Source organism: Piliocolobus tephrosceles, chromosome 1 (assembly GCF_002776525.5).
Source record: "Piliocolobus tephrosceles isolate RC106 chromosome 1, ASM277652v3, whole genome shotgun sequence".
Classification (NCBI taxonomy): domain Eukaryota; kingdom Metazoa; phylum Chordata; class Mammalia; order Primates; family Cercopithecidae; genus Piliocolobus; species Piliocolobus tephrosceles.
Window position 1 is genome coordinate 190021176 of NC_045434.1, and position 22708 is coordinate 190043883.

The window sequence follows — 22708 nt, forward strand, 5'->3', positions numbered from 1 at the left end:
AAAAAAAAAAAAAAAAAAAAAAAAGAAAGGTCACTTCTCAGTGAACTGGCTATACAGGGGAGGGAAAGAGCTGTCTGAAGATTTCTTGCCTATGGCCGGGTGTGGTGGCTCATGCCTGTAATCCCAGGACTTTGGGAGGTCTAGGTGGGAGGATTGCTTGAGCTCAGGAGTTTGAGACCAGCCTGAGCAACATAGTGAGACTTCATCTCTACAAAGTTAAAAAATTAGCGGGTGTGATGCTACATGCCTGTAGTCCTAGCTACCCAGGAGGCTGAGACAGGAGGATGGCTTGAGCCAGGGAGGTTGAGGCTGCAGTGAGCTATGATCACGCCACTGTACTCAGGCCTGGGCGACAGAGGGAGACTCCATCTCAAAAAAAAAAAAAAAAAAAAAAAAGCAAAAAACAGAGACAGGAAAGACCAAAGCCATTTGCATTTGTGCGGCAAAGCAGCAAGAGAGCACTCCCCATTGGCAACTGACTGAGCTGGCAGGCAATAGGCAGCTGGGTCAAAGAGCTCAGATGTCGGAATGATAGAATCTGACTTCAAGAGCCTTTGATGGGCTAGAAGGGTGGGCCAGTTCTAACAAGATGAACTTTTACAGAAACAAGAAATGTTGCTTACAAGCACTTGGTATGAAAAACTTTTTTTTTTTGAGACATAGTCTTGCTCTTTCGCCCAGGCTGGAGTGCAGTGGTGCGATCTCGGCTCACTGCAAGCTCCTCCGCCTCCTGGGTTCACACCATTCTTATACCTCAGCCTCCCCAGTAGCTGGGACTACAGGTGCCTGCCACCGTGCCCAGCTAATTTTTTTTTTTTTTTGTATTTTTAGTAGAGACAGGGTTTCACCGTGTTAGCCAGGCTGGTCTCGATTTCCTTACCTCGTGATCCACCTGCCTCAGCCTCCCAAAGTGCTGGGATTACCAGCGTGAACCACTGTGCCCGGCCTGCTTTTTTTTTTTTTTTTTTTTTTTAGATGGAGTCCTGGCCTGTCTCCTAGGCTGTGGTGTGATCTCGGCTCACTACAACCTCTAAATCCCATGTTCAAGCCATTTTTGTGCCTCAGCCTCCCGAGTAGCTGAGATTACAGGCATGCACCACCATGCCCTGCTAAGTTTTATATTTTTAGTAGAGACAGGGTTTCACCATGTTCGCCAGGCTGGTCTCGAACTCCCGAGCTCAGGTGATCCACCTGTCTTGGCCTCCCAAAGTGCTGGGATAACAGGTGTGAGCCACCTCGCCGGGCCCTGGAGCACTGCTTTTGATACCCATCCCAATTTCTAGCTCTTGGGGAACTTAAGAATAAAGGTAAATTAAAAAAAAAATCCTCAAGAGACTGACAGTCTGAAAGGTGTCACTTGTGTCACAAGGATATGGCACAAATGAAGAGGGCGCTGGAAACCTGGACATGTTTGGAATAACAAAGATAAGCTGTTTTTTTTTTTTTTTTTTTGAGACGGAATCTCGCTCTGTCACCCAGGCTGGAGTGCAGTGGCTGGATCTCAGCTCACTGCAAGCTCCGCCTCCCGGATTCACGCCATTCTCCTACCTCAGCCTCCCGAGTGGCTGGGACTACAGGCGCCCGCCACCTCGCCCGGCTAGTCTTTTTTTATTTTTAGACAGGGTCTCTGTTGCCTAGGCTGGAGTGCAGAGGGGTGCAATCACGGCTAACCACAGCCTCAACCTCCCAAGCTCAGGTGATTCTCCCACCACAGCCTCCCGAGTATCTGGGACTACAGGTGTGCACCATCATGCCCAGGTAATTTTTTGTATTTTTTTGTAGAGATGGGGTTTTACCATGTTTTTTGCCCACGCTGGCCTCAAACTCCTGGACTCAAGAGGTCTTGGTCTTCCAAAGTGCTGGGATTACAGACATGAGCCACTGCACTTGACCATGGTTTTATTTTATTTTATTTATTTATTTTTTGAGATGCAGTCTTGCTCTGTCGCCCAGGCTGGAGTGCAGTAGTGCGATCTCGGCTCACTGAAAGCTCGGCCTCCCAGGTTCACGCTATTCTCCTGCCTCAGCCTCCGGAGTAGCTGGGACTACAGGCGCCTGCCACTACGCCTGGCTAATTTTTTGTATTTTTTAGTAGAGACGGGGGTTTCACTGTGTTAGCCAGGATGGTCTCGATCTCCTGACCTCGTGATCCACACGTCTCGGCCTCCCAGAGTGCTGGGGATTACAGTTGTGAGCCACCGCGCCTGGCCTTTTTTTTTTTTTTTTTCTTTTTTGAGACGGAGTTTCGCTCTTGTTGCTCAGGCTGGAGTGCAATGATGTGATCTCATGTCACTGCAACCTCCGCCTCTCGGGTTCAAGAGATTCTCAGGCCGGGCGCAGTGGCTCAAGCCTGTAATCCCAGCACTTTGGGAGGCCGAGACAGGCGGATCACGAGGTCAGGAGATCGAGACCATCCTGGCTAATACGGTGAAACCCTGTCTCTACTAAAAAATACAAAAAAAACTAGCCGGGCGACGAGGCGGGCGCCTGTAGTCCCAGCTACTCGGGAGGCTGAGGCAGGAGAATGGCGTAAACCCGGGAGGCGGAGCTTGCAGTGAGCTGAGATCCGGCCACTGCACTCCAGCCTGGGCGGCAGAGCAAGACTCCGTCTCAAAAAAAAAAAAAAAAAAAAGGTTCAAGAGATTCTCTTGCCTCAGCCTCCCGCGTAGCTGGGATCACAGGCATACACCACCACACCCGGCTAATTTTGTATTTTTAGTAGAGATGGGATTTCTCCATGTTGGTCAGGCTGGTCTTGAACTCCCAACCTCAGGTGATCCACCTGCTTTGGCCTCCCAGAGTGCTAAGATTACAGGTGTGAGCCACCGCACCTGGCTGACCATGGTTATCTTTAAGTGTTTAGATAACTTACATGAAATATCTGATCCTAGAAGGAAGTATCAGGTAAATCCAGCGGCTAAAAGTTACAAGGAAGGACTGGGTGTAGTGGCTCAATGCCCGTAATCCCAACACTTTGGGAGGCTGAAGAGGGCGGATCACTTGAGGTCAGGAGTTTGAGAGCAGCCTGGCCAACATGGTAAAATCCCATCTCTACTAAAAATACAAAAATTAGCTGAGTGTGGTGGCATATGTCTGTAGTCCCAGCTACTTGGGAGGCGGAGGCTGAAATGGCACCACTGTACTCCAGCCTGGGTGGCAGAGCAAGACTTATCTGAAAGAAAAAAAAAGTTAAAAGGAAGGTTTTAATCTCAACGTTATAATTTTATTAGAACTGGGTTGGGCGCGGTGGCTCACGCCTATAATCCCAGCACTTTGGGAGGCCAAAGCGGGCAGATCACGAGGCCAGGAGTTTGAGACCAGCCTGACTAACATGGTGAAACCCCATCTGCACTAAAAATACAAAAATTAACCGGGCATGGTAGTGTGCACCTGTAATCCCAGCTACTCAGGAGGCTGAGGCAGGAGAATCACTTGAACCTGGGAGGCAGAAGTTGCAGTGAGCCAAGATCGCACCACCGCACTCCAGCCTGGAGACAGAGCAAGACTCCATCCCCCACCAAAAAAAAAAAAAAAAAAAAAAAAAATGGCATGGTGGTGCTACTTGGGAGGCAGAGGCAAGAGAATCGCATGAACCAGGGTGCAGAGGTTGCAGTGAGCCGAGATTGCACCACTGCCCTCCAGCCTTGGCAACAGAGTGGGACTCCATCTCAAAAAAAAAAAAAAAATTATTATAATTGTGGAACAAACAGTGGTGCCTCAGGTATCTCGAGTCCTTGGAGCTGCATAAGCAGAGACCATATGGTGATGTCGCTGGGAGGCTGGCAGGGGATCTACACAGTGTTTGGGTGTGTGGAGGGGTGGATTGACAGAGTGGAGGGAGCAGACGAGTGGCTGCTGACATCTAAGAACCTGGGGTAGTCTAGGCCCGTGGCTGCTGGCTCCAGGATTGCACCGTCCTGGGATTGTGGCTGCCTTTTCACTTTCAATCATTTCTTTTGCAGGAAAACAGGAGCAGAAGCCAATTCTCCTCTTCCAGAGAACTCTGAATCCCTAAATGAGGCAGAAGACTTGAACCCAGAAGTTACTCTATCTTCAGAGGGGTACTTAAACCTCGAAGACATTCTCTACCTGGAGGACACAGGGTACTTTGATGAGACACTCTATGTGCAAGAGACTGAGAAGCCAGAGGAGGCCCTGTATATTGAAGAGGCCATGCAGCCAGATGAGGCTCTGCAGGGAGAGGAGCCTGGGAATCCAGAGGAGACAGTGAGTGTGGAGGAAACCATGGAGCTAGATTGGATGCAGTTTGTGGAGGGGCCCGTGGAGCCAGGAAAGCCCACAAACCCAGAGCAGGTTGTTTATGAGGCAGAGACAGTCACAAGGGCGGAGAAATCTAACCCTGAGGAGAGCCTCAGAGCCGAGCCGAGCCCCAGCATAGAGGAGAACCTGAGCATAGAGGACCTGGAATTGCTAGAAGGGCGTTTCCAGCAGTGTGTCCAAGCTGTGGCCCAGCTGGAAGAGGAGAGGGATCAGCTCATCCATGAGCTTGTATTGCTCCGGGAACCAGCCCTGCAGGAGGTACAGCAGGTCCATCAGGACATCCTGGCTGCCTACAAGCTCCATGCCCAAGCAGAGCTGGAGAGAGATGGCCTAAGGGAGGAGATCCGGCTGGTCAAGCAGAAGCTTTTCAAGGTGACAAAGGAATGTGTGGCCTACCAATACCAGCTGGAGTGCCGCCAGCAGGACGTGGCTCAGTTTGCCGATTTCCGGGAAGTGCTGACTACGAGGGCAACCCAACTCTCAGAGGAACTGGCCCAGCTCCGGGATGCCTATCAGAAGCAGAAGGAGCAGTTGCGGCAACAACTAGAAGCCCCTCCAAGCCAGAGGGATGGGCACTTTCTCCAGGAAAGCCGGCGACTCTCTGCCCAGTTTGAAAATCTCATGGCAGAGAGCCGCCAGGGCCTGGAAGAGGAGTATGAGCCTCAGCTCCTGCGGCTCCTAGAGAGGAAAGAAGCTGGGACCAAAGCTCTGCAGAAAACCCAGGCTGAGATCCAGGAGATGAAGGAGGCTCTGAGACCCCTGCAAGCAGAGGCCCGGCAGCTCCACCTGCAAAACAGGAACCTGGAGGACCAGATCGCACTTGTGAGGCAAAAACGAGATGAAGAGGTTCAGCAGTACAGGGTAGGCCCATTGGACATGAAAGGAACTGACGTCTTTTAACCTGGGGAAAGAGCGGCCAGAGTCCAAGGTCTTTGGGGCTGAAGGATAGTGTCACACGTAGGAGCAAAAATTTGTTCTTTGGGGCCATGCAATTCTTTTCTCCATTCTTCATTCATTCAGGCCCATGCTAGGGACTAAAGGTTATCTGCACTCTGTTTTTTTTTTGTTTTTTTTTTTGAGACGGAGTCTCAGTCTTGCTCTGTCTCCCAGGCTGGAGTGCAGTGGCGCGATCTCAGCTGACTACAAATTCTGCCTCCCAGGTTCACGCCATTCTCGTGCCTCAGCCTCCTGAGTAGCTGGGACTACAGGTGCCCGCCACCACGCCCGGCTATTTTTTTGTATTTTTAGTAGAGACGGGGTTTCACCGTGTTAGCCAGATGGTCTCGATCTCCTGACCTCGTGATCCACCCGCCTCAGCCTCCCAAAGTGCTGGGATTACAGGCGTGAGCCACCGCGCCCGGCCAGCACTCTATGTTTTTATTTTGTTTGTTTGTTTTTTGAGACGGAGTCTCGCTCTATCGCCCAGGCTGGAGTGCAGTGGCCGGGTCTCAGCTCACTGCAAGCTCCGCCTCCCGGGTTTACGCCATTCTCCTGCCTCAGCCTCCTGAGTAGCTGGGACTACAGGCGCCCGCCACCTCGCCCGGCTAGTTTTTTTTTGTATATTTTAGTAGAGATGGGGTTTCACCGGGTTAGCCAGGATGGTCTCGATCTCCTGACCTTGTGATCCGCCCGTCTCGGCCTCCCAAAGTGCTGGGATTACAGGCTTGAGTCACCGCACCTGGCCACTCTGTGTTTTTTTGTGACAGGGTCTTGCTGTCACTTAGGCTGATGCAGTGGCATGATCACAGCTCACTGCAGCCTCTACCTCTCAGGTTCAAGCGATCCTCCCACCTCACCCTCTTAAGTAGCTGGGACTACAATCGTGCACCACCATGCCCAGCTAATTTTTTCTATTTTGAGACAGGTGCAGTCTTGGGGGCTCACTGCAGCCTCAACCTCCTGGGCTCAAGCGATCTTCCTGCCTTAGCACCCCCAAGCAGCTGGGACTACAAGTGTGTGCCACCACACCTGGCTAATTTTTTGTAGAGACAGGGTTTCACCATGTGCCCCAGGCTGGGTTTGAACTCCTGAGCTCAAGCTATCCGCCTGCCTTGGCCTCCCAAAGAGCTAGGATTATAGGTGTGAGCCACTGCGGCCGGCCAATTTTTGTATTTTTTGTAGACAGGGTTTTGCTATGTTGCCCAGGCTGGTCTTGAAATTATGGGCTCAAGTACTTTTAATGGCAAAAGCTGCAATTAATTTTGCACCAACCTTAATAGAATCCTCTAATCTTCATTTTCCTTTTATGTGCATTTGTCCCCATCTCTCTTGCATTCAAGTTATTTCTGATTAAGTGTGAGCCAGTTCTAATCCCTTTTTAGAACAGAGTGGGATATAAATACTAAGTGAATAAACAATTACGTAGTCCCTCCTAGACTGTGGACTTTCAGAAGGTAGGGAATACATTTTACTTGTCATTCTATTACTCTCTGCTACTCAAGGCTCAGAGCACATGTGCTGCTGGGCACTAATGAGAAGACTGTAGTGTGGTGCTCTAAGCAGTGTTTTAATCTTTTGAAATACTGATTCCTTTGGATAAACTTAAAAATCTATGTCCTCCCACAGATTTTGATATGCCCTTAAAGGAACAAGTTTCCCTGTTGAAATGGCTGTATTCACTTCACTGAAGATTTTGTCAAGCTTTCTGTAGTTTGTATTATGAAAACACTCTGGCCGGGAGCACACGCCTGTAATCCCAGCACTTTGGTTGGGAGGCTGAGGTGGGTGGATCACAAGGTCAGTAGTTTGAGACAAGCATAGCCAATATGGTGAAACTACATCTCTACTAAAAATACAAAAATTTGGGGGGCGTGGTGGCATGTGCCTGTAGTCCCAGCTACTTGGGAGGCTGAGGCAGGAGAATCGCTTGAACCCGGGAGACGGAGGTTGCAGTGAGTTGAGATTGCGCCACTGCATTCCAGCCTGGGTGACAAAGTGAGACTCTGTCTCAAAAAAAAAAAAAAAAGAAAAAAGAAAAAAGAAAACACTGTGGTTTTTGGGGTCATAATACTGAATGTTTTTTATTTTATTCATTTATTTATTTTTGAGATGGAGGCTTGCTCTTTCACCTAGGCTGGAGTGCACTGGAGCAATCTCAGCTTACTGCAAACTCCACCTTCTGGGTTCAAGTAATTCTCTTGTTTCAGCCTCCTGAGTTGCTGGGACTACAGGTGCCTGCCACTGCGCCCGGCTAATTTTTTGTATGTTAGTAGAGATGGGGTTTCACCATGTCGCCCAGGGTGGTCTCAAACTCCTGAGCTTAGACAGTCCACCCGCCTTGGCCTCCCAATTATTTTTACAGAGTCTCACTCTGCCACACAGGCTAGAATGCAGTGGCACGATCTCAGCTCACTGCAATCTCTGCCTCCTGGGTTCAAACAATCCTCCTGTGTCAGCCTCCCAAGTTGCTGGGATTACAGGCCTGTGCCACCATGCCCAGATAATTAGTGTATTTTAGTAGAGATGGGGTTTCACCATGTTGGTCAGGCTGGTCTCGAACTCCTGACCTCCGGTGATCCACCGGCCTCAGCCTCCCAAAGTGTTGGGATTACAGGGGTAAGCCACTGCGCCCGGCTGTAATACTGAATGTTTTTAAACTCTTCATACTCCCCTTGCCCCATTTTAAAAAAATTTTGTTCGCTATCTAGTGAAAAGTCATTTATTTAGCATCAATACTATCCATAACAGCCAGTACTCAGATAGAGTATTAATGTATTAATGAGATACAACATTAATAATTGTATCTCAGGATAGAAAGTAACAGGCGATTTATGAGAGGTGCAGGTAAAATGGCTGTGGGATAGATTATTATTATTATTATTATTATTGTTTTCTGAGACGGAGTCTCGCACTCTCGCCCAGGCTGGAGTGCAGTGGCGTGATCTCGGCTCACTGCAACCTTCAGCTCCTGGGTTCGCACCATTCTCCTGCCTCAGCCTCCCGAGTAGATGGGATTGCAGGCACCTGCCACCACACCCAGCTAATTTTTTAAATTTTTAGTAGAGATGGGGTTCACCGTGTTAGCCAGGATGGTCTCGATCTCCTGACCTTGTGATCCGCCCATCTCAGCCTCCCAAAGTGTTGGGATTACAGGCATGAACCACCACACCCAGCCGGGATAGATTATTTTTAGCCACTGGTTAAATCAGAGAACTCTTCATTAAAAAAGAGGTGGAATTTGGGCTAGGTATGAAAGTATAGGGAGAATCCAGACCAGTGCTGCCCAACAGAAATATAGTGCAAGTCACATAAATAATCATAAACTTTCTAATAGCCACATTAAAATAGGCAAAGATTCAGCTGAGCTAAGCCCTAGGGGAGCAGGGGAGAAAATATATAGGTAAAAAAAAAATTTTAATGTATTTTATCTAACTCAACATATCTGAAATATAATTAGTAACTTGGCTGCAGGTGAAAAACTTGAGTTTTGGACTTTATTCAGTAGACTGCTGCATCATTAAAGGGATTTAATCAGGGAAGTAACATGATTGCCTTACTACTTTTCCTTTTTTTTTCCTGAGATGGAGTCTGCCTCTGTTACCCATGCTGGAGTGCAGTGGCACAATCTCGGCTTGCTGCAACCTCCGTTTCCTAGGTTCAAGCGATTCTCCTGCCTCAGCCTCCCAAGTAGCTGGGATTACAGGCGCCTGCCACCATACCTGGCTAATTTTTTTTTTTTTTTTTAGTCAGAGTCTTGCTCTATCACCTAGGCTGGAGTGCCATAATGCAATCTTGGCTCACTGCAACCTCCACCTCCTGGGTTCAAGCAATTCTCCTGCTTCAGTCTCCTGAGTAGCTGGGACTACAGGTGCACACTGCCACGCCTGGCTAATTTTGTGTATTTTTTTTTTTTTTTTTTTTTGAGAAGGAGTCTTGCTCTGTCACCCAGGCTGGAGTGCAGTGGTGTGATCTGGGCTCACTGCAACCTCTGCCTCCTGGGTTCAAGCGATTTTCCTGCCTCAGCCTCCTGAGTAGCTGGGACTACAGGTACATAACACCATGGCTGGCTAATTTTTTGTATTTTTAATAGAGACAGGGTTTCACCATGTTAGCCAGGATGGTCTCAATTTCCTGACCTCATGATCCACCTGCCTCGGCTTCCCAAAGTACTAGGATTATAGGTGTGAGCCACTGAGCCCGGCCAATTTTTTGTATTTTAGTAGGGATGGGGTTTCACCGTGTTGCCCAGGCTGTTCTTGAACTCCTGAGCTCAGGTAGTCTGCCCGCCTCGGCCTCCCAAAGTGCTGGGATTACAGGCATGAGTCACCGGGCCTGGCCCTAATTTTTATATTTTTGGTAGAGATGAGGTCTTACCATGTTAGCCAGCTGGTCTCAAACTCCTGACCTCAGGTGATCATCCTGGCTCGGCCTCCCAAAGTGCTGGGATTACAGGCTTGAGCCACTGCCTGCCTCTCTACTTTTTTTTTTTTTGGAGATGGAGTCTTGCTCTGTCACCCAGGCTAGAGTGCAGTGGCATGATCTTGGCTCACCGAAATCTCCGCCTCCCGGGTCAAGTGATTCTTCTGCCTCAGCCTTCTAACTGGGATTACAGGTGCCCGCCATCATGCCCCGCTAATTTTTGTATTTTTAGTAGAGATGGGGTTTCACCATCTTGGCCAGGTTGGTCTCCAACTCCTGACCTCGTGATCCACCCGCCTCAGCCTCCCAATGTGCTGGGATTACAAGAAGTACTGGTGCAGGATGTAAAGTGGGCTAGAGATACAGAGCAATGGAGAATAATTAGAAAGCTACTCTAAGGAAGAGGTTAAGATGGTTTCAGATTTGATGATTTGTGCATCTTTCCAAGGATCGTTTTCCAAAGATAATCTTATGACACAAAGTTTTAAAAAAAAAATTCAGAAGTCTGTTTGTCTATCTAATCTCTATCAAATGAATCTTTCAATTGATAGGCAGTCTTGGTCTTCCTGCCTCAGCCTCCCGAGTTGCTGAGATTACAGGTGTGAGCCACCTTGTCTGGCCTGAAACACTCTTGGTAGTATAATAGCTTCTCTTGTTGCTATACCATCATTAAAGTAGGAATCGAGGTCTGAAGGACCTAATTTTTCTTTCTGAAATGGCTTCCTAAACTATTTGCTAAAGTTCTATTTCATCAACTTACTTTTTGTTTTGTTTTGTTTTTTCCTTTTTGTGGAGAACGGGGTCTCACTGTATTACCCAGGCAGGTCTCGAACTCCTGGGCTCAAGCTATCCTCCCACCTCTGCCTCCCTGAGAGCTGGGATTACAGGCGTGAGCCACCGCGCCCGGCTTGTTTTGTTTTTGAGATGGAGTCTCGCTCTGTTGCTAGGCTGGAGTGCAGTGGCATGATCTTGGCTCACTGCAACCTCTGCCTCCTAGGTTCAAGCGATTCTCCTGCCTCAGCCTCCCAAGTAGCTGGGACTGCAGGCTCACGCCACCACACTTAGCTAATTTTTGTATTTTTAGTAGAAATGGGTTTCACCATGTTGGCCAGGATAGTTTCGATCTCCTGACCTCGTGATCCACCCGCCTCGGCCTCCCAAAGTGCTGGGATTACAGGCATGAGCCACTGCGCCCAGACCAGCAGCTTACTTCTTAGGCGTGTCCCTTTAATCCTTAGGCTGTACTCCACTCTTAATGATGGCAAAGTTTGCCTCCATCATCACCTTCATCATCAATTCATTCGTTTCCAAGTGCCTGACTACTCTGGGCCAGGCAGTGAGCTATGTGCTGGCAATACCAATTAGAAATAGTATGTGTGCCGGGCGCAGTGGATCACGAAGTCAGGAGTTCAAGACCAGCCTGGCCAAGATGGTGAAACCCCCGTCTCTGCTAGAACTACAAAAAAAATTAGCCAGGTGTGATGGTAGGCGCCTGTAATACCAGCTACTCAGGAGGCTGAGGCAGAATAGCTTGAACCTGGGTGGCAGAGGCTGCAGTGAGCTGAGATTGTGCCACTGCACTCCGGCCTGGGTGACAGTCACTCACCTCAAAAAAAAAAAAAAAGCCGGGCGCAGTGGCTCATGCACCTGTAATCCCAGCACTTTGGGAGGCTGAGGCGGGCGGATCACAAGGTCAAGAGATCGAGACCATCCCGGCCAACATGGTGAAACCCCGTTTCTACTAAAAAATACAAAAATTAGCTGGGTGTGGTGGCAGGTGCCTGTATTCCCAGCTTCTCGGGAGGATGAGGCAGGAGAATCGCTTGAACCTGGGAGGCAGAGGTTGTAGTGAGCTGAGATTGCGCCACTGCACTCCAGCTGGGCAAGAGCAAGACACCGTCTCAGAAGAGAAAAAAAAGAAATTGTGTGTGTGTGTGTGTGTGTGTTGGGGGGTGGGGGTAACGCTCCTGCCCTCAAAGAGTTTGTACTCCAGAGGCCAGGCACGGTGGCTCATGCCTGTTATCCCAGCACTTTGGGAGGCAGAGGCGAGCGGATCATGAGGTCAGGAGATCGAGACCACCTGCTAACTCAGTGAAACCCTGTCTAGCTAAAAAGACAAAAAAATTAGCCAGGAGTGGTGGTGCATGCCTGTAATCCCAGCTACTCAGGGGCTGAGGCAGGAGAATCGCTTGAACCCACGAGGTGAAGGTTGAGATCGTGCCACTGCATTCCAGCCTGGGCAACAGACTCTGTCTTAAAAAAAAAAAAAAGACGTTTGTACTCCAGAATGAGGCATAACAGACAAAATGAATGTATTTCATAAAATCTAAGCACTGTTTTTTTTTTTTTTTGAGACGGAGTCTGGCTCTGTCGCCCAGGCTGGGGTGCAGTGGCCAGATCTCAGCTCACTGCAAGCTCCGCCTCCCGGGTTTACGCCATTCTCCTGCCTCAGCCTCCCGAGTAGCTGAGACTACAGGTGTCCGCCACCTCGACCGGCTAGCTTTTTGTATTTTTTAGTAGAGACGGGGTTTCACCGTGTTAGCCAGGATGGTCTCGAACTCCTGACCTCGTGATCCGCCCGTCTCGGCCTCCCAAAGTGCTGGGATTACAGGCTTGAGCCACCGCGCCCGGCCAATGTGTGTTTTTTTTAGTAGAGACGGGGTTTCACTGTGTTAGCCAGGATGGTCTCCATCTCCTGACCTCGTGATCCGCCCGCCTCGGCCTCCCAAAGTGCTGGGATTACAGGTGTGAGCCACCGTGCCCGGCCAGCCCTGTTGATTTTAACATGCATCCTGATCTGAGATGTTAAAATGTGACAGTCTTGGAATCAATTAAACATATTTCAATGTTATAAGCACTATAACAGCTGTAGTGATAAGGCACTGTCCTGATGAAAACAGCCCTGACTACCCCAACCTGGGCAAACGAGGGGACATTTCATAGATCAACAATAGCTAGTATGTACTTGAAGTTCTTTACACAAAATAATTCCTTTAGTCCTTACATCTCTATTATTAGGTATAAGGCATTTGAAAAATGAGAAGACAGAGGTAAGGCAGAGCAGTGATTTGCCCAGGGTTAGGCAGCTTGAGAGTGATGGAGCGAAGATGTAACTCCTGAACAATCTAGCTTGAGTCCATACTCAGGCTCTGCAAGATGCCTTAAGAATGAATTCATGCCAGGCGCAGTGGCTCACACCTGTAATCCCAGCACTTTGGGAGGCCAAGGCAGGCAGATCACCTGAGGTCAGGAGTTCAAGACCAACCTGACCAATATAGTGAAACCCCATCTCTACTAAAAATACAAAAATTAGGCCGCCTGTAGTCCCAGCTACTCGGTAGGCTGAGACAGGAGAATCGCTTGAACCCGGGAGCTGGAGGTTGCAGTGAGCCGAGATGGTGCCAGTGCACTTCAGCCTGAGCAACAGAGGAAGACTCCATCTAAAATAACAATAATAATAATAATTATTCACTGGGCAGGTAAGGGAGAGGTCTTCCAGAGGGAACAGCTCATACAAAAGCATGGAAACACAAAAAGACGTTTTGGGAAGTGAGCTTACTGTGGTGGAATCATAAGGAACGTAACAACTAGATCCAGCTGGGACTAAACATTTTTTTTTGAGACGGAGCCTCACTCTGTCTCCAGGCTGGAGTGCAGCGGCGTGATCTCAGCTCACTGTAACCTCCGCCTCCTGGGTTCAAGCAATTCTCCTGCCTCAGCCTCCCGAGCAGTTAGGACTACAGGCGTGCAACACCACGCCCAGGTAATTTTTGTATTTTTAGTAGAGACAGGGTTTCACCACCTTGGCCGGGATGGTTTTGATCTCTTGACCTCATCATCTGCCTCTCCGAAAGTGTTGGGATTACAGGCGTGAACCACCACGCCTAGTCTATTAAACAGCCTATTTTTTTTTTTTTATTTTTATTTTTGGAGATGAAGTCTTGCTCTTGTCCCCCAGGCTGGAGTGCAATGGCGTGATCTCAGCTCACTGCAACCTCCGGCTCCCAGGTTCAAGTGATTCTCCTACCTGAGCCTCCCTAATAGCTGGATGACAGGCACCTGCCACCATGCCTGGCTTATTTTTTGTGTTTTTAGTAGAGACTGAGTTTCACCGTGTTGGCCAGGCTGGTCTCGAACTCCTGACCTCAGGTGGTCCACCTGCCTCGGCCTCCCAAAATGCTGGGATTACAGGCATGAGCCCCTGTGTGTGGCCAGTTTTATGTATTCTTTAGACCAGTGGTTTCCAAAACTAAAGTTTTCTCTAAAGCTATGGACCTTCTCCCCCAGAGAATTGTACGTAGAATGCCAATATATAAACCAGGTAAAAGTGAGTTATTCTCGAACTGAAAAGTACCAAGGGCACTACAATTTGGCCATCTTTTGGGGTTGCACAGAGAAGTCTGAGAACCACTAAAAAGCCTATTACCTCGAGTATGAGCTCTAAGCCAACAGCAAATCCTAGCTCTATCACTAAGTTGGAAACTTTGGACAAATTACCTAAGCTCTGTGGCTCAGCACCCTCACATGAAACATGAGATTAGTAATACTCCCCTATCCATAGGGTTGCAAGGAATGAACTAGTAAGCCACTTTCTCACAATTCCATGACTATACATTGACTAGACCTCTTCTTCCCCTGTAACTTACTCATCCTTTAAACCCGTTTCCCTTCTTCCTGGTTTCCCGACAGGTAACCCTCCTGTTTTCACAGCACCTGTTACTTCATACTATTGCTGTAGCAGTTTCCCTTCTGAGTTGGGGAATGTATCCTTTCTGTCTTTGGCCTATGTAGAAAATTAAAAGTGGGAATGCTGTCAATGCAAGTGCTGGGGCAACTGTAGACAGACATGTACTGGCCCTTGAGAAGTTAGTATGTGGGTTAGGTGGCAGAACACAAAGGACTGGCTGTCTAGGTGAAAGAAGTGGCAGGAACACAGGCACAGAGATCTGAGTTGGTCAGGCTAGAGTAGTGCTATCACTACAAGCCACAGATGTCATTTTAAATGTTCTGGTAGCTCTATTAAAAAAAAGAAACAGGTGAAATTAACTTCAATGCATTTTATTTAACCCAACACATATTTCAACATGTAATCAGTTATCAAATATTGACGTATTTTACATTCTTTTTGTGTGCTGTCTTAGAAATCTGCTGTGTATTTTACACTTACATCACATCTCAATTGAGACTAGTCATATTTCAGATGAGTCATACGTGACTAGTGGCTTCGGTACTAGTAGTCCAGGGCTAGAGGAAAATGTTCATATGGAAGAGTAACAGAGGTTCAAGTTGGAGGTAGGGGTCAAACTAGAGGGGGTCTGAATCCCACTAAATAAAGTGGAAAGCCTTTGAAGGATTGTGAGTTGACTGAAAAGTTAATCTAGTGGTTAACACAGGATTAAGAGAGACCATCCTTAATGCCACTGTAGCGATCCTTTCTTCATTTCATTGAGGCTGCTGCACTCTGTCACAGTTTATCACTGGTGGTGCAGACTGCTTTTCCAAGCAGGCACTTTTGTGCCTTACCAACAGGTCTGGTATGTAGTGAGGACTGAGAAATCAGACAGCAGTATGCAGATGCTTCCCTCTTTAGACGACACACTCTTAGGCATGGCTGGGCACTAAAAAAGGTCCTTTGACAATGCTGGTGAAAGCTGAGATTCAGCCAGAGTATCAAACAGTGCAGGCTGATGTGCCACAGGTACAATGTCAAGTATGACTCAGAGGACAAATTATCTCGATCCTTTTCATAATAGCATTTACCCCAACTGGACTCCTTAGTATTCTTTAAAATGAGGTAAAGTCACTCTCCCTTTAAAAGATACCAACTTCACCCGTTCCTCTATTCCCAACCCCCTACTGCTTCCTTAAGGATCCATGCCAGCTAGCAGGTAAACCAGGGACTGACTTGCTGACATCTTCCTTATCTTATTCCTCAGGTATATATCCTAGGCAGGGACAATTTACAGAATGCATCCCAGCCTGGTTTTGTAAGAATAAGAAAGTTATCTGAGGGCTCCCAAGGGTCTCCTGTGCATAGCATCTTCATCTTCCAACTTACAACAACTGAACAAATTCAGTCTTTTTGTGTAATGAAAAAAGGATGAGCTGGGTGCAGTGGCTCACACCTGTGATCCCAGCACTTTGGGAGACCAAGGCGGGAGGACTGCTTGAGCCCAGGAACAAGACCAGCCTGGGCAACATAGCAAGACCCTGTCTGTATAAAAAAAAAAAATATGAAAAAAGGATGCAGGAAATTAACTAGGATAGCCAACACCCTCACTAAAGCATCAATTTCTACATGATGTTAAGGTAAGTACCAAATAGAAATATCTCTGACTTTAAGGAGCTTTGAACACAAAAACTTTTCCTTAAGCCATTTATTTTTTCTTTTTTTTTTGAGACGGAGTCTCACTCTGTCGCCCAGGCTGGAGTGCAGTGGCCGGATCTCAACTCACTGCAAGCTCCGCCTCCCAGGTTTACGCCATTCTCCTGCCTCAGCCTCCAGAGTAGCTGAGACTACAGGCGCCCGCCACCTCGCCCGGCTAGTTTTTTTGTATTTTTTAGTAGAGACGGGGTTTCACCGTGTTAGCCAGGATGGTCTCGATCTCCTGACCTCGTGACCCGCCCATCTCGGCCTCCCAAAGTGCTGGGATTACAGGCTTGAGCCACCGCGCCCGGCAAGCCATTTATTTTCTAAACAGGACTTCCACTAGTTGTGTAACTCTCCTAGAATTCTAGCCAATATTTAATAATTGTTGCCATACTTTAAGTAGTACATTATTAAAAACTACCAGTTATCTTAAACTTGCACATGGAGGGAGAGGTCTATGAAACTCTCAGTTCACTAACTAGACCAAAATCCTCCTCAATGACACTAAGGTTGTAATACTAAAAAGTCCCCATCACCCTCCCAGGAGTCTATTAAAAGCTGTGGTTAACAGACAAGATTCCTTTTAGATCACCATTTTCAAAAGCATTGTCACTTTTTTTCCAAGACCAACCTCTCTGAACCTCTGTTTTGTAACCTAACATATAAATACTGCTCAATACTGCTATGAAGATTAAACAATGAACAAAAAAGTGTTTTATAAATAAGAGTGGACAATGTCAGGTTTTTATTGTTTGGCTCATTAGAAATGTTCTTGGCCATCTCGTGCAGGAACAGCTGGAGGAAATGGAAGAACGCCAGAGGCAGTTAAGAAGTGTGGTGCAAGTCCAGCAACAGAAGAACAAAGAGATGGAACAGCTAAGGCTCAGTCTTGCTGAAGAGCTCTCTAATTATAAGTCAGTTTCCGCTGCTACACAAATCTCATCTAACACTGGCTGAGGGGATGGTGGAAGGGCTTAGGGAAAATTTTAGAGTCAAAAACAAAAGGATTTGGGAAATGATTTTCAAATTGTGCTTATCCACAAACACATGGAAAATGGCTCTCTTTTTTTAAAGGGCTATGCTACCCAAGAGCCTGGAACAGGCTGATGCTCCCACTTCTCAGGCAGGTGGAATGGAGACACAGTCTCAAGGTGATCTTTGTGGAGAGAAGAGTGGTGTTTGCATTGTTACTGCTTTCCTAACAATACTAATTAATGTCTTAAAAACAACAGGCCGGGCGGGGTGGCTCATGCCTGTAATCTTAGGACTTTGGGAGGCCGAGGTGGGCAGATCATGAGGTCAGGAGTTCAAGACCAGCCTGGCCAAAATGGTGAAACCCTGTCTCTACTAAAATAAAAAACTTAGCTGGGCATAGTGGTGGGCACCTATAATCCCAGCTACTCAGGAGGCCAAGGCAGGAGAATCGTTTGAACCGGGAGGCAGAGGTTGCAGTGAGTCAAGATCACAATACTGCACTCCAGCCTGGACAACAGAGTGAGATTGTCTCAAAAAACAAAAACCCAAAAAACAAAAACAACAACAACAAAACCCTTAAGTGTGTGCCTAATGACAAGGGGATAACCCAAACCTCCAAAATGCCTGGGTCAGGCATTCAGAGTTCATTTGGAATGTTTCAGTTTCTAGTAGGACTCAAAATATGCCCTGATTATCACCACGAATTCTGTGGCATCTAGGCTTTGGGTATCTTGTTTCCTCACCTTACCCTACCCACCTGCTATTCTCAGTTTTCCTTACAATAGCAGAGAAGGCAGTTGTGCTATCAAAAATAATAAACATAGCTATCCATTAATTTACTTATTTAATATTCAAAGGCTGTGGTTTTGGGTAGAAGCAGAGATGTTCATATTACACAGACTTACCTTTTTTTTTTGAGACGGAGTCTTGCTCTATTGCCAGGTTGGATTCAGTGGCGTGACCTCTGCCTCCCGGGTTCAAGTGATTCCCCTACCTCAGCCTCCCAAGTAGCTGGGATTACAGGCACGCACCACCACGCCTGGCTAGTTTTTTGTATTTTAGTAGAGATGGGGTTTCACCATGTTGGTCAGGATGGTCTTGATCTCCTGACCTTGTGATGCACTCGCCTCGGCCTCCTAAAGTGCTAGATTATAGGTGTGAGCCACCGTGCCTGGCTTACACAGACTTATTTTTAGACACTGACAAAACTGAAGGCATCTTTCTGACCAATCACCTATTCAGGATCCCTCCCCAAATGTTTTACTAGTATATTCTCATAAAAGTTCTAGAGTCCCTGAAAGAAACTAAGGATAAAAGTCCGTGTCAAGTTGTATATTATACAGATGCCTATATATTTTATTCATTTCCTAAACTTACATCAAATTCACAAGCAACTTTTTTTTTTTTGAGACAGAGTCTCGCTCCACCCAGGCTGGATGGAGTGCAGTGGCTCAGTCTCGGCTCACTATAACCTCCGCCTCCTGAGTAGCTGGGACTAGAGGTGCGTGCCACCACGGCCGGCTAATTTTTGTATTTTTAGTAGAGACAGGGTTTCACCATCTTGGCTAGGCTGGTCTTGAACTCCTGACCTCGTGATCCACCTGCATCAGCCTCTTAAAGTGCTGGGATGACAGGCATGAACCACCGTGCCTGGCCCACAAGTAACTATTGTTGCTTTTTCTAATTTTCTAGGATCTTACTATTATTTTTTAAAATTTCTTTTTAGTAGAGATGGGGGTCTTGCTATGTTGCCCAGGCTGGAGTAGTGGCACGATCTTGGCTCACTGCAACTCTGTCTCTTGGGTTCAAGCAATACTCCTGCCTCAGCCTGCTAAGCAGCTGGGATTACAGGCATGAGCCACCACACCCAGCCTTGAGGATTTTCTTAAACTGTGTTTGAATCCACATGACTGATAATATGCTTAATGTCTGCAAAATTATAACGTTGCAATTGAAGTCAATGATCTGCTAACTATCTTCATGTGGATCAGATTAAAAGTACAATCTGGAAAAGACAATGACTAATCCAAAGAAATGAAACTAAAGAATTTCAGCCATTATAATTATACCTGTGAGAAGTTAACGTAACAGAGAAAACGTTTATCCCTCCCGTCACCATCACATAGGTTACCATTCACTCTATTTCACAAACGGGAGGCATCCAAATATTTGCTAGGGGAAAGTCATCCCTGATCATCCATAAATCACACTGTAACAACCTCTCCTCAACAAAGTCTGCAGTAACTAAACCTCAGAAGTTCATTGTTACAAACTGTTTCTTTTTCTTTCAACCTTACAGGGGCTGTTTAGAAATATATGGCCAAATCTGTAACCCAGAAACAGCAAAAAAATTCTTAGCAAAGGATCACTAAGTACCCTTTGGACGTACTCTTCCAAACAGACAAGAGTGCCAGGAACTTGGCAAGCATTTCATCCTGTGGAAGTTGCAAATACTGGCTGACCTGCTTAAAAAGATTGTTGAGTTCGCTGGAGGCAGAACACCAGTCAACTCTTTGCTGGATTCTATTTCATCTGCTGTTGATACTGATCTTAACACACCAGGGAAAGGAAAAATGAGACTCCTATCTTCCAGCAGCAACCCTCACACATGCACTGAGTAAAGGATGAATGTATGGACGCATCTTGGAGTATTTTAAAGAATGTATCTTGCCTTGTGTTGACCCAAACCAAAAACATTTTTGAGGGTCACATGTGGGGTCAAAAAGTAGCCAATTTCCATTACATGGATTTACAATTTCCATTCTTTTGTGCCATGAGTGTTAGAATTTAAATGAATACTTTTACAAAGTTTACTTTTTGCTAAAGGATATGCTGACCCATATTGTCTACTCTTAAAATTGTGTCAAGTTAATTTTCACTATACTCTAAAACAACTAGACTTGAAGAAAAGAAACCAATCGAGATTTGAATCTAATGGTTAACGCTATTCAGATTTTCCCAAGGATCTTACCTCATGCAAGTGGTTTTGGGTCAGAATGATCTACTCAGTTAAAAAACAACAACAAAAAACTAAGTGGAAAAAAACAGGCATTTTATCTGGTTATTGCATCTGGTGATAGAGGCTTTCAAAGCCTATTATTTCTAACCTCTAAGTAAAGGCCCCAGTGAAAAACATACTGGGGAGACAAAACCTGTCTCTGAGAAAAGGTTCAAGAACCTTTTCCAAATTTAAATTTTGCCTTAAATTCTCTCTAGCACACTGCCTTTGACGCTCTTGAAAGTCCATGTAGTTCTCTAGAGATCGACTTCAAAGAAACGTTACCTTATCAAAGACTAATATGTGCCACCTCTGATTCAGTGTTTTATGTCTTTCACTTTCCCTGTCAAGGAGTAAAGCTCTTTTCTACAGCTCTGGGACTATTATATTTAATTCTGCTCTTGATAGTCAAAGACCACGGAAAACAACTGTCATCTGAAGGACTCTTCTAGAAGCCAGAGACTGGTGTTTGATGGATGTTTTATACTAAATAAAACCCATCAGCATGGGGTTATGTAGAAAAGCAATTTATTCCATTTTAAGCACTTACACAGTTAGTCATGGAGAGTAACAGGCCTGCTGGTGAAACAGGTCACCCAAAATGGAGATGGCATCAAACTAGTGGTCAAGGACTAACTCCTAAAAAAAAGCAACTCTTATCAAGGATTAATTTAATTTTTAAAACAAATACAAGTTATTGATTCACTCTTCTCAACTTGACAGTCTGCCTGTGGTGTAACTGTCAGGTAAAAACATACATCTTTACAACTTGGTGGTCCCAAGTTAAAAAAAACAACAACAACAAAAAACACACCATTTCACAGACAGGAAAGAAACAACATGAAAACAGCTCAAGAAATATACTAACGAGCAAAAATGTATGAATATATGGGGAAAGAGGAACATGTAGTTTTGACTTAACTGAGGAAACCAAGAGGAAACTGGTCTACATATGAAAATGTGCATCCTGGAAAGTCAGGTGTCAAGATTTTCGAGTAGGAATCTATATGACTTGAATCTCCCCTATTTCCTGAATAAAAGTGACATCTTTCAGTATTTATACTTCATGGCTCAGACACCTACCTCATTTGGCTCTATTCCTTACTCACTCTAGCCTTTACTTAAATGAGTCTGAAAAACTTGGGGATATATAGCATAAGAAGAAAAATAATCACACATAATATTTCCCCTTCTGTAGCTACTTTAGACCTGGGTTACTAGAAAATTCCTGAAGAAAATTTCAACGTTAAGTCTGTGGCTTTGCTGAATCAAGCCCCCCCATTAATATTTAGAAAACACCCACTGTTTGGGCTAATAGCATTATTGGTGGTACCTATTATATAGAGGGATAGCTGAACAAAGTCTGTCTCAAAACCAGTGTTAAATCACTCTCAGGGTTAAGAAAAAAGGGGAGTCTAAAATCACAAGAAGTAAAGACATATCTAGGACCCCTGTCCTTCTGGATCCACGCTTCCTTCAGGGTCTTCATCATTATAAATGTTCTCTGCCTGCCCAAAAACAAGAAAAAGAATTTAGTAAACATGAAGACTTCTTCTAAAACTCAAGGTTTCAACAATAGATTAAGCCAGGAAACCAGACAGTAATACTTGATAGCTTTTGGGCCACACAGTCTGTGTTACAACTATTCACTCTGTTGGATGAAAGCATCCGGAGACAACCTATAATGGGTAATGAAGTATTAATTAGCATGACCACGTTCTAGTAAAAACAGGCAGCTGGTCCACAGGCCCCTGATTAGGACATTCCCACAAAACTGAAGTGTGGATACTATTTGTCTTGATAGCCAACATTCTTGAGTTCTTTAACCAGGCATTATTATTTTTCTTTCCTTTTGAGACAGAGTCTTGCTCTGTCTCCCAGGCTGGAGTGCAGTGGCACCATCTCGGCTCACTGCAACCTCCGCCTCCCAGGTTCAAGCAATTCTCTTGCCTCAGCCTCCCAAGTAGCTAAGATTACAGGCACATGCCACACTATGCCTGGCTAATTTTTGTGTTTTTAGTAGAGATGGTGTTTCACCATGTTGGCCAGACTGGTCTAGAATTCCTGATCTCAGGTGATCTGCCTGCCTCGGCCTCCCAAAGTTCTAGGATTACAGGCGTGAGCCACTGTGCCTGGCCTAACCAGACATTATTAATAGCCCAAAAGTAAAAACAATCCAAATATTCATCAGCTAATAACATGGATACATGATATATCCAATCCATACGATGGAATATTATTTGGCAATAAAAAAGTCAGTGAGGCCAGGTGCAGTGGCTTATGCCTGCAATCCCAGCACTTAAGAAGCCAAGGCAGATGGATCACTTGAGGTCATGAGTTCGAGATCAGCCTGACCAACATGGCGAAACTGCATCTCTACTACAAATACAAAAATCAGCCAGGTGTGGGGGGTGCACACCTGTGGTTCCAGCTACTTGGGAGGCTGAGGCATGAGAATTGATTGAACCTGGGAGGTGGTGGTTGTAGTGAGCCAAGATTGCACCACTGCACTCCAGCCTGGGTGGCAAAGTGGGACTGTGTGCCAAAAAAAAAAAAAAAAAAGTCACAGTTTATGATTTTATTTATATAAGGTGTCCAGGCCAGGTGTGGTGGCTCACGCCTGTAATCCCAGCACTTTGGGAGGTCAAGGTGGGCATATCACCTGAGGTCAGGAGTTCAAGACCAGCCTGGTCAACATGGTGAAACCTCCGTCTCTACTAAAAATA

General features: G+C 46.2%; 2 protein-coding genes across 3 annotated transcripts in view; one reads left to right on the plus strand and one right to left on the minus strand.

Moving 5' to 3' along the window:
• The window catches only part of SYNC (syncoilin, intermediate filament protein), a 42194-nt gene extending 21145 nt beyond the window's left edge, over positions 1-21049 (plus strand). For both annotated transcript variants that reach the window (XM_026457247.1, XM_026457248.1), the window contains 3 exons: positions 3963-5142; positions 16799-16923; positions 19284-21049. In XM_026457247.1, the coding sequence (XP_026313032.1) occupies positions 3963-5142; positions 16799-16923; positions 19284-19356 (1378 nt within the window). In that variant the 3' untranslated portion in view covers positions 19357-21049. The remainder of the gene's footprint in view (positions 1-3962; positions 5143-16798; positions 16924-19283) is intronic.
• Positions 20491-22708, minus strand: part of RBBP4 (RB binding protein 4, chromatin remodeling factor) — a 29548-nt gene continuing 27330 nt past the window's right edge. Inside the window, exon 12 of the mRNA XM_023232242.2 lies at positions 20491-21490. Coding sequence (XP_023088010.1) covers positions 21425-21490 — 66 coding nt within the window. The 3' untranslated portion in view covers positions 20491-21424. The remainder of the gene's footprint in view (positions 21491-22708) is intronic.